The 13,224-nt window shown below is 44.2% G+C and overlaps 1 protein-coding gene across 3 annotated transcripts in view; it reads left to right on the top strand.

Annotated features, from left to right (window-relative positions):
- LOC126457943 (uncharacterized) overlaps positions 1-12,758 on the top strand; it is a 113,450-nt gene extending 100,692 nt beyond the window's left edge. For 2 of the 3 annotated variants that reach the window (XM_050094671.1, XM_050094670.1), the window contains exons 9-11: positions 1,449-1,505; positions 8,468-8,734; positions 12,310-12,758. In XM_050094671.1, the coding sequence (XP_049950628.1) occupies positions 1,449-1,505; positions 8,468-8,734; positions 12,310-12,494 (509 nt within the window). In that variant the 3' untranslated portion in view covers positions 12,495-12,758. The remainder of the gene's footprint in view (positions 1-1,448; positions 1,506-8,467; positions 8,735-12,309) is intronic. The other variant, XM_050094672.1, reaches the window with a different exon arrangement.
- The last annotated feature ends 466 nt before the right edge of the window (positions 12,759-13,224 follow it).

Here is a 13,224-nt window from a genome sequence, read left to right as displayed (position 1 = left end):
ATAAAGTTGGCACTGTTGGGCCTACGAACACACCATCTCTCTGCCATTTAAATAATTTATTATGATGCCGCTGCTCTACACTTCATCTTATCGTGTCGTGTTTCAGATCGTCGTTTCTGACTGTTTCACTTTTACGAACAGCTGTGTACATCGGATTATAGTTGACAAGTCCACTGTTGTGTTCACAACTGTTTCATTCGACCCATTCCATGCGGCTTTTCGCGGATGACGCTGTAGTATACAGAGAATTTGCAGCATTCGAAAATTGCAGAGAAATGCAGGAAGATCTGCAGCAGTTAGGCACTTGGTGCAGGGAGTGGCAACTGACCCTTAACATAGACAAATGTAATGTATTGCGAATACATAGAAAGAAGGATCCTTTATTGTATGATTATATGATAGCAGAACAAACAGTGGTAGCAGTTACTTCTGTAAAATATCTGGGATTATGCGTACGGAACGATTTAAAGTGGAATGATCATATAAAATTAATTGTTGGTAAGGCGGGAGCCAGGTTGAGATTCATTGGGAGAGTCCTTAGAGAATGTAGTCCATCAACAAAGGAGGTGGCTTACAAAACACTCGTTCGGCCTATACTTGAGTATTGCTCATCACTGTGGGATCCGTACCAGGTCGGGTTGACGGAGGAGATAGAGAAGATCCAAGGAAGAGCGGCGCGTTTCGTCACAGGGTGATACCATTACGGAGATGTTTAGCAAACTCAAGTGGCAGACTCTGCGAGAGACGCGCTCTGTATCGCGGTGAAGCTTGCTGTCCAGGTTTCGAGAGGGTGCGTTTCTGGATGAGGTATCTAATATATTGCTTCCCCCTATTTATATCTCCCGACGAGATCACGAATGTAAAATTATAGAGATTAGAGCGTGCACGGAGGCTTTCCGGCAGTAGTTCTTCCCGCGAACCATACGCGAGTGTAACAGGAAAGGGAGGTAATGGCAGTGGCACGGAAAGTGCCCTCTGCCGCACACCGTTGGGTGGCTTGTGGAGTATAAATGTACATGTAGATGTTGATGTAGAATAACACATTTTGCTATTACTCGTGTATCCAGCGCTGCATTTCGTGGTGGTACTCTGCGAATTAGTGGACTTAACGGAAGAGCTACATATGCAAAATCGCTTGTATATGTGTCGACGAATATGGTTATTTAGGAAAATACATTAATGAATTTTGCGTGTAGAAAACGGGCAGTGAAATCTTATGGAACATCGACGCCTCGGGGCCTCGCCTAAAGAGTGTTCGTACTGAGAGCCAAATCAGATGGGTGAATCGAACTGTCCCGTCTGTCGCTATACTGCATTGCTTATCACTTGCTGGATCTTGTTGTTCAAGGCATTAAAACTAATGCGCCTAATCGGTGATTTCAGAATGCTGCTAGACAGACACTGATATTGCAGGACTGAACTGAAAGCTGTTTCACTGTTGTTCACAGTGCAGTCGAACCTGACGGACGCCGACGTAGCAGCGCTCGTGAAGAAAAGGGGCGAAGGTGAATAGCTTCTCCATACGTGCCATATTTTAACTTTCTAAGAATTACATTTTATCACCACGGTTTGTATCAATTCCTCTCATGTAAAAGATTTAGTTTGCAATATTTCCTAATAAGTTCTTGATATTGGTGTAAGGAAATGTGGGTATCCGAAAACTTTCAAATTTTAAAGCAGAGTGACAAGTCATCTGTATGCAATCAAAACAGTAAGTGAAATCAGAAAATGCACTCATTACACGTTATCACCTTTTCAGATCTTTCAGGAGGGGCTAATACTTCTTTTATACAGCAAATAGCAAAATAACAATGTGATCTCAAATCGGATCTGTGATTTTTCCAGTTGGAATGTCGAGGTTTGCTTGCCTGATTGACAAAATACCGTTTGTATAAAGAGTTAATGTGATATGGTAGAAGAGAACTATTGGTCACAGTACGTTGATTCAAAAGAAATGTGATGGAGGATGTTGTTAAATCTGTAGAAAATTTTTCGAATCATTAGGAACCAATAGATTTCCGGAAGACATGACTTCCTCAAGAGACGCTTTCCGAGACAGAAGGACAATAAGCTAAAAATATATATCGCGAAATAGTCAATGCATGAACTATAGCTGCAGTTTTCTGATAATATCACGAGGGTTGCCTAGAAAGTAATGTGCCGATTTTTGTTTCTTAGTCGAAAACAATGCTACGAATGCGAAACCTTACTTGAAGTCTCCCGAGTGAGCGCGCCAAGTTTCCGTGACTTCCGACAGATAGCGTAGCTGCCGGTCAGTTTCAAATTGGCGTCTGTAAGTTATGTACGTTGTAAGCGACCTGCCGTTACTGAATTTCTCACTGCAGACAAGGAAACTGTGCGGAATATTCACAAACGCTTCTGCCAAGCCTATGGAGCATCTGATGTCCAAGGAAGTACAGGTAGTCACTGGGCACGGAGGGTGAGAAATCTGTCGGGGAGACCATCGATGGCTATCACACCTGATATTCAAAAGTGTGTGCAAGATGGGTCCTGGAGTGTGTAACGGTGGATCACAAATCGCAATTTTGTCTTGATTTGTTGCAACGTTTTGAAGGTGAGGTGGAGGCCTTCTTGTCGTGCACTGTGTCCGATGATGAAACCTGGGTCTACCATTTTGAGCCGTAAAAACGACAGTCGATGGAAAGACCCGATTCCCACTCCCCATAGAAGAAACAAATCAAAGCAACTGCTACCGCCGGTAAGGTCGTGGTCACCGTGCTCTGGGACTTTGAAGGTGTGATTCTCACTGGTGTGATGCCAAGAGTTGGTACCATTAATTCAGAAGAATAAGTCACCACATTAACGAAACTCAAGATGTGCTTCCGTCGACTCCGGCGCCACAGCAGCCTAGGAGATGTTTTGCTGCAACACGATAACGCTCGGCCCCACACAAATCTGAGGACTGCTGAACAAATCGCAAAACAGGGTTGGACAATGTCACCCCATTAACCCTACATCCGTGACCTATTCCCCTCGGACTTCCACTTGTTTGGGTCTTTAAAGGATGCCATTCGTGGAAGACGTTCTGAGGACGACGAGGTGGTGGTTCATACAGTGAAGTACTGGTTCTGCCACCAGGGCAAGATTTTCTGCGTCCTTGTTTCGCGCTGGGGGAGGGCCTTAGAAAGGGATGGAGATTACGTTGTAAAATAGGGTATGTAGATAAAACAACATTCTTTCGCGTGTGTAATAGTCATGATGTTCAATAAAGACTTGTAGAAGAAAAACAAATGCGGTTCATTACTTTCTGGGCAAACCTCGTACTTCGTATTATCGGAAGAATGGTTGTCACTTCCATGCGCTGTTTATTTTCATTACTATATTGATTCCTTATTACCTAGTTTTAATTAAATGTACTGCATCATAATTTCAAATTTAATATCAGTGTTCCGATACTGAACCACTGTGAAGATATATTGTCTTTCCTTCTTACCAGGAAAAACTCCGATTGATACTGATAATATTATTCCTATTACAGTGATACAATTTAATTCTCTTTGGAAACAATATAAACTTTGTGATATGTTTAACTGTGTTTATTAGCACATATGACTTTATTAGTGATCTACTTCTTTCTGTTTATACATTTTCGTGTTGATAACCTACGTCATTATGGTGGCATCTGTACTATTTGATAGTCGTAGAATAACTTGATCTGGTTTTTATTTGTAATTTGGACTTCTGTCTCTTACATCATTTTCACGCTGCGTTCCATAGCTAATTTCCTTTTAGTAACCCGGAAACTTTAAACATTTAAGATTTTTAAATAGGGACCAATGTCATATTACACTCTTACCTTTTGATATAAGCGTCTCCAATCCCATAAATGACTATTGCGACATATCTTCTCCGAAAAAGTAATATATATCTACCATCATTTGATGACTAAAAGACAGTTTGGCTAATTCCTTTTTTGTTAGTTTCTTATAAGATCGAAAAGAACAGAAATTTGGAATATAAATACAAAGACCTCTAAAATATGATACAATAAACGATGACAATATAGATTTCACTTTTCAGATTTTCATCTGTAGCCAGCGCGGTAATATAAGTATTTGCTTATTTCATTTTTAAACAATTGAATTCACTTGTTCAGAACTATAATCTTTTGTTGACGTTACTCCGGAAAATTAAGGATTTTCCTAAAGTGAAAACATATGTCACGAAACAACATTGTCATTTCCATAGAAACTAACACTCTATTTAAATTTCAAACCAATCCAATCGACAAAACCTTGTCAGTACTGTATTTAATCATCTAATCTGTTACATTATTACTCTGCTGCTCATCAGAAACCAGTAAGTGAATTCAAATTTAGTCGAAGTACTACCGAAAACCAATTACAGCTTCAATGCATTCTGAAACAGAAGCTTTTGGAAAGTAGCATAAATTTCAGTTTTCAAGACAGGTAAAATCCTTAAGACATTAAAGAAATTCAGTTCCTTCGCAAGTATGGCACGTTCGATGGTAGACGGCCTTCTTCAGTTTCAAGGTACAAGACAGTACAGGACAGACGAAGTATGGCTTAACGGTCAGTGTGTTATATAAATAGTTCTGAAAACAAATAGCCCCGCTTGCCAACAGCGCTCGCTAGTGCGGCCACCCATCCAAGTTTCAGCCAAGTACGACAGCGCTTAAGTTCGGTGGCCTATGGGGAACGGCGGTTAGCACTGTTGCAAGGCCGTTGGTCAGTGAGGACCTTATCTTACAAAAATACCGTTACAAACAGTGCGATAGATGCAAAACTTATTTTGATGTGCGTATGACAAAAAAGCACCCTGCAATACTTCAGGTCTGGTGTGGGAGTGGGCTGGATTTCCGTACGCCCTGACACAAAGTTGCACCTCCGTAGCCACACTTGTGACCGAAGACGGGATACTTTCACAACTTCGCTGGACAGAGCGACCTGAATTTCTCTCTGTCCAGCCTTACCATCACTCATTGCGGGAAGTGCTAGTACAGCCTATGCTATAACAGTCCCCACGCCAGCAAGTGGTGTAATGTGGGGTAAGTTAGCTCCAACTTCACCTACCTGCATCATCATTAACTATCTGTAGGTTAACAAAGCGTTGCTATAGTTGACAGATCTGGGTCGCTAGCCTGCGCCGCCAAGGGAAGACCTACTGTAGTGTGTCTAAGAGTCAAAGGATTCTGCGTTCAGCGCTGAGCATCTGTGAGCCTGGCTTACTTGTTCACAGACGCTGCTGTCTGCGTCCGCCGGCTGCCAGAGACGCCCAGCTTACGTCAGCATGGCCGCCGCTCTGGCCACGGCCTTGCACTGAAGCAGCATCATTACCTTGCACTCACGCTTAGTGTAGCGAGCCGGGCAAGTTGCTAAGAGTTACGCCGTCCGTTCACGGACCGTGAATTCGAACGTCAACGTTGAGCCTACCCAGTTCCTGACGACAGAGCGTGGAAAAAGCACGTTGGGGAGTATTTCCGAGCGAACGGAGTAATTTCGAGCATGACAGATATTCTGAAAGTGCGTTTGAAGGTAGACCAGTAAGATGGCCGAATGATACCTACGTCACATTATACCATCTTTTTTCGTTGCAGTGTCTGGAGACTCCATACTGACGATCAACTGAAGCCAGTATTTGGTTGGTTACACTCTGTGAATATATAGCATTATGAATACATGCCGTTTCAAAGCGCCTCGAGCTGAGTTCTAGAAAACCCGTCGTATATTGGTAGGATTTTTTGTGATAAAATGAAGGGAAGCGTCATACCGGTGCTTATATAATTTTCGAATTATAACTAGCGTGCTATGAAAGTAATCATTTTCAAGGTAAAGATTCATGGAAGAAGATGAATGAAAAACACATTTTTTTGGCGTGATTTGTTGTAACTACTTGCCGCTTATCTGCGATTAAAGTCTTCATGAGATAGCAACATACGTGACTATGTGACATGTTACGGAAGTTCAGAATACTGCAATGAATAGACACGCAGTGCTAGGAAGTGATAAGTGATGTGTTGCAGATACGTGTATATCCAAGTTCTTTTACTCGCTTCGCTTTTTCTATGGGTTCTCAGGCTTTATTATTAATTTAATTCTACACCTCTTGATGTAATGTAAACAAAGGTGCGCTTTCTTTCAGGAATGGGGGTATTCGATTGGCTTTATCTACAAGGGAGCTTGCACTGCCTGCAGTTAGGTATTTTGCACTTCTTTGTTGAGTCGTGTGCTTCACACGTCCTGAAGGTTTGTGCTACTGAGTAGAAACAGCGATCAAATAAGAATTTCTTGAGGTTTTGACTAAAAAGTGAGAATTATCTGGAAGACTATAGTAAAGGAGGTAATTGGTTGCACAGCGTAACTCATTATCTGAAGTCGTGGTGGCGGATGCTAACAGAAGCAGCGAACGCTAGCTGCAAATGAAGTACAAAGTGGAGGGCAGCACTCCAAGTGAGAAAAGCACACACGCTGGAGATTACTTTCGTCGTTCTTCGGTTTACTCTCCGTCCATATTCTCTATTCATTAGAATGTTGATTCCGTTCGATGCTATAATTCTTCTTCACTTTCACTGAGGATAGTGATGTCATTAGCGAATCTTATCAGCGATATACTTTCACCTGGAATTTTAATCCACTCGTGAAACTTTCTTTTATTTCTGTCTTTCTTTCTTCGAGGCCCTGACCAAACAGTAGGTGCAAAACGACAACATTCCTCTCATACATCCTTTTTAATCCGAACACTTAGTTCTTGGTCTTTCATTCATATTGTTCCCTCTTGTCTGTTATACATACTGTATATTACATGACTTTCCCTGTAGCTCACCCATATTTCCCCCAGAATTTTGATCATCTTAAAGCATTTTACTTTGTCGAACGCTTGATCCAGGTGAAAAATCCTATGAATTTGCCTTGGTCTTTCTTAAGTCTGTTTCTACTGTCAACCACAATTTCAGAACTGCGTCTCTGGTGCCTTTACCTTTCTTAAAGCCAAACTGATCGTCGTCTGGCATATAGTCTTACACGTTGATGTACACTACTGGCCATTCAAATTGCTACACCAAGAAGAAATGCAGATGAAAACGGGTATTCATTGGACAAATATATTACACTAGAACTGATATGTGATTACATTTTCACGCAATTTGGGTGCATAGATCCTGAGAAAACAGTACCCAGAACAACCACTTCTGGCCGTAATAACGGCCTTCATAATCCTGGGCATTGAGTCAAACAGAGCTTGGATGGCGTGTGCAGGTACAGCTGCCCATACAGCTTTAACACGGTACCACAGTTCATCAAGAGTAGTGACTGGCGTATTGTGACGAGCCAGTTTCTCGGCCACCATTAACCAAACGTTTTCAATTGGTGAGAGATCCTGCGAATGTTCTGGCCAGGGTAGCAGTCGAACATTTTCTGTATCCAGAAAGGCCCGTACAGGACCTGCAACATGCGGTCGTGCATTATCCTGCTGAAATGTAGGATTTCGCAGGGATCGAATGAAGGGTAGAGGGACGGGTCGTAAAACATGTGAAATGAAACGTAACGTCCACTGTTCAAAGTGCTGTCAATGCGAACAAGAGGTGACCGAGACGTGTAACCAATGGCATCCCATACCATCACGCCGGGTGATACGCCAGTGTGGCGATGACGAATAAACGCTTCCAATGTGCGTTCACCGAGATGCCGCCAAACACGGATGCGACGTTTGGCCATTCGTGCACCCAGGTTCGTCGTTGAGTACACCATCGCAGGCGCTCCTGTCTGTGATGCAGCGTCAACGGTAACCGCAGCCATGGTCTCCGAGCTGATAGTCCATGCTGCTGCAAACGTCGTCGACCTGTTAGTGCAGATGGTTGTTGTTTTGCAAACATCCCCATCTGTTGACTCAGGGATCGAGACGTGGCTGCACCTTCCGCTACAGCCATGCGGATAAGATGCGTGTCATCTCTACTGCTTGTGATACGAGGCCGTTGGGATCCAGCACGGCGTTCCGTATTACCCTCCTGAATCCACCGATTCCATATTCTGCTAACAGTCATTAGATCTCGACCAACGGGAGCAGCAATGTCGCGATACGATAAACCGCAATCGCAATAGGCTACAATCCGACCTTTATCAAAGTCGGAAACGTGATGGTACGCATTTCTCCTCCTTACACGAGGCATCACAACAACGTTTCACTAGGCAATGCCGGTCAACTGCTGTTTGTGTATGAGAAATCGGTTAGAAACTTTCCTCAGGTCAGCACGCTGTAGGTGTCGCCACCGGCGCCGCTCTTGTGTGAGTGCTCTGAAAAGCTAATCATTTGCATATGACAGCATCTTCTTCGTGTCGGTTAAATTTCGTGTCTGTAGCACGTCACCTTCGTGGTGTAGCAATTTTAATGGCCAGTAGCGTAATATCTGAAAGGTGTTTCATTTATTCAATATCTCATCATCACTTATCAGATCTTTTCGTCGTTAAACCTACACTCATGAATTTCGCAGTTCCGCCGCCTACGACGGAGTACAAGACGAAGCTGGGGCACAGCGAGTACAAGCTGGACCTGCGGCTGGTCAAGTGGGAGCTGGCGCGCCAGTACTGCCAGGAGGAGGGCGCCGACCTCGTCGTCATCAACTCCAAGCAGGAGGCCGACGTGCTGCGCAAGATCCTCGCCGACCACGGCGTCATCTCGGAGGACCCCTACGAAAACAAGCAGGTCTGGGTCGGCATCCACGACCGTCACGCCGAGGGCAACTTCGTTACCGTCTTTGGTGAGTTGCTCCGTACTGTAACGCACTACGCAGTCTAAAGGCTGTGTGCATGTTTAGAAAAGCGTAGACTACTCCCGAAGTGCTATTAGCCGTGATACTTCCACTATATGGCGAATGCATGGTTCTAATGACCTAGAAACAAACTTGAAACGCGATCTGACTCGTGAACTGAATAGAAAACAATCACATAAATTAGCGCAACGGAATTAAATGAGCCTGCGTATATGTTTGCAAATGATTCACTGCTAATATTAGTTCTCAAAGGCAGTATAGTGCACTAAACATGTTTAAGCCTGTAGGTACCACGTCATTACCCCAAGCCCTATGGATAAAGTATTCCACTTATAAACGTCTTGTTGTAAAATGAACGTAGACGGCTTGTGTGGCCGAGCGGTTCTAGACGCTTCAGTCTGGAACCGCGCGACCGCTATGGTCGCAGGTTCGAGTCCTGCCTCGGGCATGGATGTCTGTGATGTCTTTAGGATAGTTAGGTTTAAGTAGTTCTATGTTCTAGGGGACTGATGACCTCAGATGTTAAGTCCCATAGTGCTCCGTGCCATATAATGAACATATACTTCACATCCAGCAGATAACGGATATCTCATACGAAAGTAGTTTATCGTTTCGTCATCTACTGCATTAATTTGAAACTTTATCAACGTTTTACCATGAGTGATTGCGGGTGTGGCAGATTCCGTCTCATCCCTTAGCCAGAATACTAAACATGGACATCAGCTATTCGATTTTCTCCATTTTTATTTGCTTAAATGCCCCCGTGTATAATAGCTTCTGACGCACTGAATCGATTACAGACTTCCTTCACAAACTGTCATGATCTATTCACATAGGCCCTGTTAGGATCCATTAATATCTTTGATTTTATGGTATGAAGACGAATGTCCGAAAAAATAGATACCATTGATGATCTTGCAGCTCCCGAAGAATGAATGAAATTACAGTGAAAGCTAGACCATTAGCTGCTTACTCTGACGGGAACTCGAACCCGGGATCTCCTGCTTACGTGGCAGACGCTCCACCCGACTGAGCCATCTTTCTTTTTTTTCCATTTGTTCGGTATTGTCCGTTGCGTTTGGTCTGGGCGGACATCACAAGACATTTGTTCAAGTTGATCATTGATTCTTTAACTCAGTTTATTATTACAGAGGGCTGTTCGCCCTCTGACCGAACACGCTGAGCTTCCGTGCCGGCTACCCATCGAGGACACAGAAGACAGTGCGACTGCAGGGATTTATCTCTCGCACGCTCCCCGTGGGACCCACATTTCCAACTTACCGTCCACGCATTACATTTGTAGTGCCCCTGCCCACTATGTTCATTACTCGCGGCATGTCCGAAAGAACAGATACCATTGGTCCCTTGCAGCTCTCGAAGAATGAAATTACAATTAAATACAGACCATTAGCTGGTTACAGGCGTTGATAAATATCAACGGGGACAGTTGAAAATGTGTGCCCCGACCGGGAGATAAGTCTCTGTAGTCGCACTATCCTCTGCGTCCTCGATGGCAGTCCGCAGCTCTTGGTCTTGTGGCTAGCGTTGCTGCTCTGGATCACGGGGTCCCGGATTCGATTCTCGGCCGGGCTGGGGATTTTCTCAGGCCGGGGACTGGGTGCTTGTGTTGTCGTCATCATTAGATCATCATCATCATCATTTGTGACAGTGGCACGATTGGACGCTGAAAAGAAAATTGGACTGTGTGAAAAAAAAGAAAAAGAAAGAAAGAGCGGGAACGGTAGCTGAGCGTGTTCGGTTAGAGAGCTGGCTTCTCTCTGTAACAAAAAGCTGAGTGAAAGGATCGAAAACGAACTTTAATTGATGTCATGTGATGTCCGCTACGACCAAACGAAACGGACAAAATGCGAAAAAAGGAAAAAAAAGGCTCAATCAGATGGAGCGTCTTCCATGTAAGCAGGAGATCCCGGGTTCCAGTCCCGGTCGGGGCACACATTTTCAACTGTCCCTGTTGATAGTTATCAACGCCTGTAAGCAGCTAATGGTCTGGATTTCATTGTAATTTCAATTTTATTTTACTTGCTACGATGCATTTTATAGTATAAATTTCGTTTCGACTATGTAAGAGACACCATCTACATCTACATGTACATACGTACTCCGCAACCCACCATACGGTTCGTGGCGGAGGGTACCTCGTACCACAACTAGCAACTTCTCTCCCTGTTCCACTCCCAAACAGAACGAGGGAAAAATGACTGCCTATATGCCTCTGTACGAGCCCTAATCTCTTTTATCTTTGTGGTCTTTCCGCGAAATATAAGTTGGCGGCAGAAAAATTGTACTGCAGTCAGTCTCAAATGCTGGTTCTCTAAATTTCCTCAGTAGCGATTCACGAAAATAACGCCTCCTTTCCTCCAGAGACTCCCACCTGAGTCCCTGAAGCATTTCCGTAACACTCGCGTGATGATCAAACCTACCACTAACAAATCTAGCAGCCCGCCTCTGAATTGCTTCTATGTCCTCCCTCAATCCGACCTGATAGGGATCCCAAACGCTCGAGCAGTACTCAAGAATAGGTCGTGTTGGTGTTTTATAAGCGGTCTCCTTTACAGATGAACCACATCTTCCCAAAATTCTACCAATGAAGCCGGCCGGACTGGTCGTGCGGTTCTGGGCGCTACAGTCTGGAGCCGAGCGACCGCTACGGTCGCAGGTTCGAATCCTGCCTCGGGCATGGATGTGTGTGATGTCCATAGGTTAGTTAGGTTTAATTAGTTGTAGGTTCTAGGTGACTGATGACCTCAGAAGTTAAGTCGCATAGTGCTCAGAGCCATTTGAACCATTTTCTACCAATGAACCGAAGACGACTATCCGCCTTCCCCACAACTGCCATTACATGCCTGTCCCACTTCATATCGCTCAGCAGTGTTACGTCCAAATATTTAATTGACGTGACTGTGTCAAGCGCTACACTAGTAATGGAGTATTCAAACATTACGGGATTCTTTTTCCTATTCATCTTCATTAATTTACTTTTATCTATATTTAGAGTTAGCTGCCATTATTTACACCACTCACAAATCCTGTCCAAGTCATCTTGTATCCTCCTACAGTCACTCAACGACGGCACCTCCCCGTACACCACAGCATCATCAGCAAACAGCCGCACATTGCTATCCACCCTATCTAAAAGATCATTTATGTAGATAGAAAACAACAGCGTACCTACTACACTTCCCTGGGGAACTCCAGATGATACCCTCACCTCCGATGAACATTCACCATGCACCTAGTAAGGGTTGCATCTGAATTAGGTGACTCCTGATGTAAGTTCAACACCGCGTGGTTTTTGCGTACGCTAACCCAGTAGTATTTAGTACTGTTAACCTTCAAACACCGATTTTACACAAGCGACGAGTTTTTTGTATGAATGACCTTGTGGGTGGTGGTACGAAAGCAGCTCCGTATTTTAAAATCACTTTTATTGGGTTTCAGCCTTTCAAGCTGCGCTACTTCCCTTGATAGATGGCAAATAGAAAAAGAAGCGTGGGCGGCACTGTTCGGAACGCGACAGTTTGTAAGGTGTTGTCTGTGTGCAGGCGAGCCGCTGTCGGAGACGGGCTACGTGTCGTGGTCGCTGGGCGAGCCCAACAACCTGAGCGGCAGCAGCGAGGGCGAGGACTGCGTGTCGATGCTGCGCTCCGGCGACTACAACGACGAGATCTGCAACAAGAAGCTCGCCTTCATCTGTGAGCGGCCCTACTTCACCGAAATCTACAGTTGATGACCGCCTGACGGAGTCTCGTGGCCGCCTCGTCAGTCGAAATACCGGAGCATTGGCAGATTCCTTCTTCTTGTTTCCCAGCTGTATGACTCCTCGATAACAGCTCTTGTTTATAGGCTCCTACTTTTATACCTGCTGTACATCAGATCTTGCATATGCAAAGGCCCGAAAGGCCATAGTACTTGAGTTAACTGTGTTATTTACCTGATGATATCAAAGGATACAATAAAAGGCTAGTGGAGAGTGTGGTTTGAGAAGCATTAAGCTGGACTATTTATTGCTACTTCACCCATTCCTTCTGGTATCCCGGTAATTCTTGTTCCCGAAATCATGCAACGACTGAGTATGGTGAACATCGTGAATGATATGGTGAAACTCTAGCTTCTCCCGCAGTATGCAAATAGGAATGCAGCTGGGTGATGTTATCGACAAAACCGATACTTCGGTGGTTGACCATCCAACATTTTCAAGACAAAACTAGAGCAAGTAAGCGCTGTGCAAGTGAATTTGCAACCTTAGTTTGCAGAGCAATTTCGGGAAGGTAAAACACACACGCGCACACACAAGCACATCAACTGCCTCCTTAATATCCCTGCCGCCGTTGGATAAGCAGCTGCAGCAGCAAGTCGTATACCCCTATCATACTTATTTGTTACATAGTTTAATTCTTAATTTCTTTGCGTGTTTTTGGGTACTTTCATAGTTTAATTCATAAATTTCGGCCGTATTA

The sequence above is a fragment of the Schistocerca serialis genome, chromosome 2, assembly GCF_023864345.2.
Source record: "Schistocerca serialis cubense isolate TAMUIC-IGC-003099 chromosome 2, iqSchSeri2.2, whole genome shotgun sequence".
Classification (NCBI taxonomy): Eukaryota; Metazoa; Arthropoda; class Insecta; order Orthoptera; family Acrididae; genus Schistocerca; species Schistocerca serialis.
Note: the sequence above shows the minus strand (reverse complement) of the source record. Positions and strands in the feature narration are given on the sequence as shown.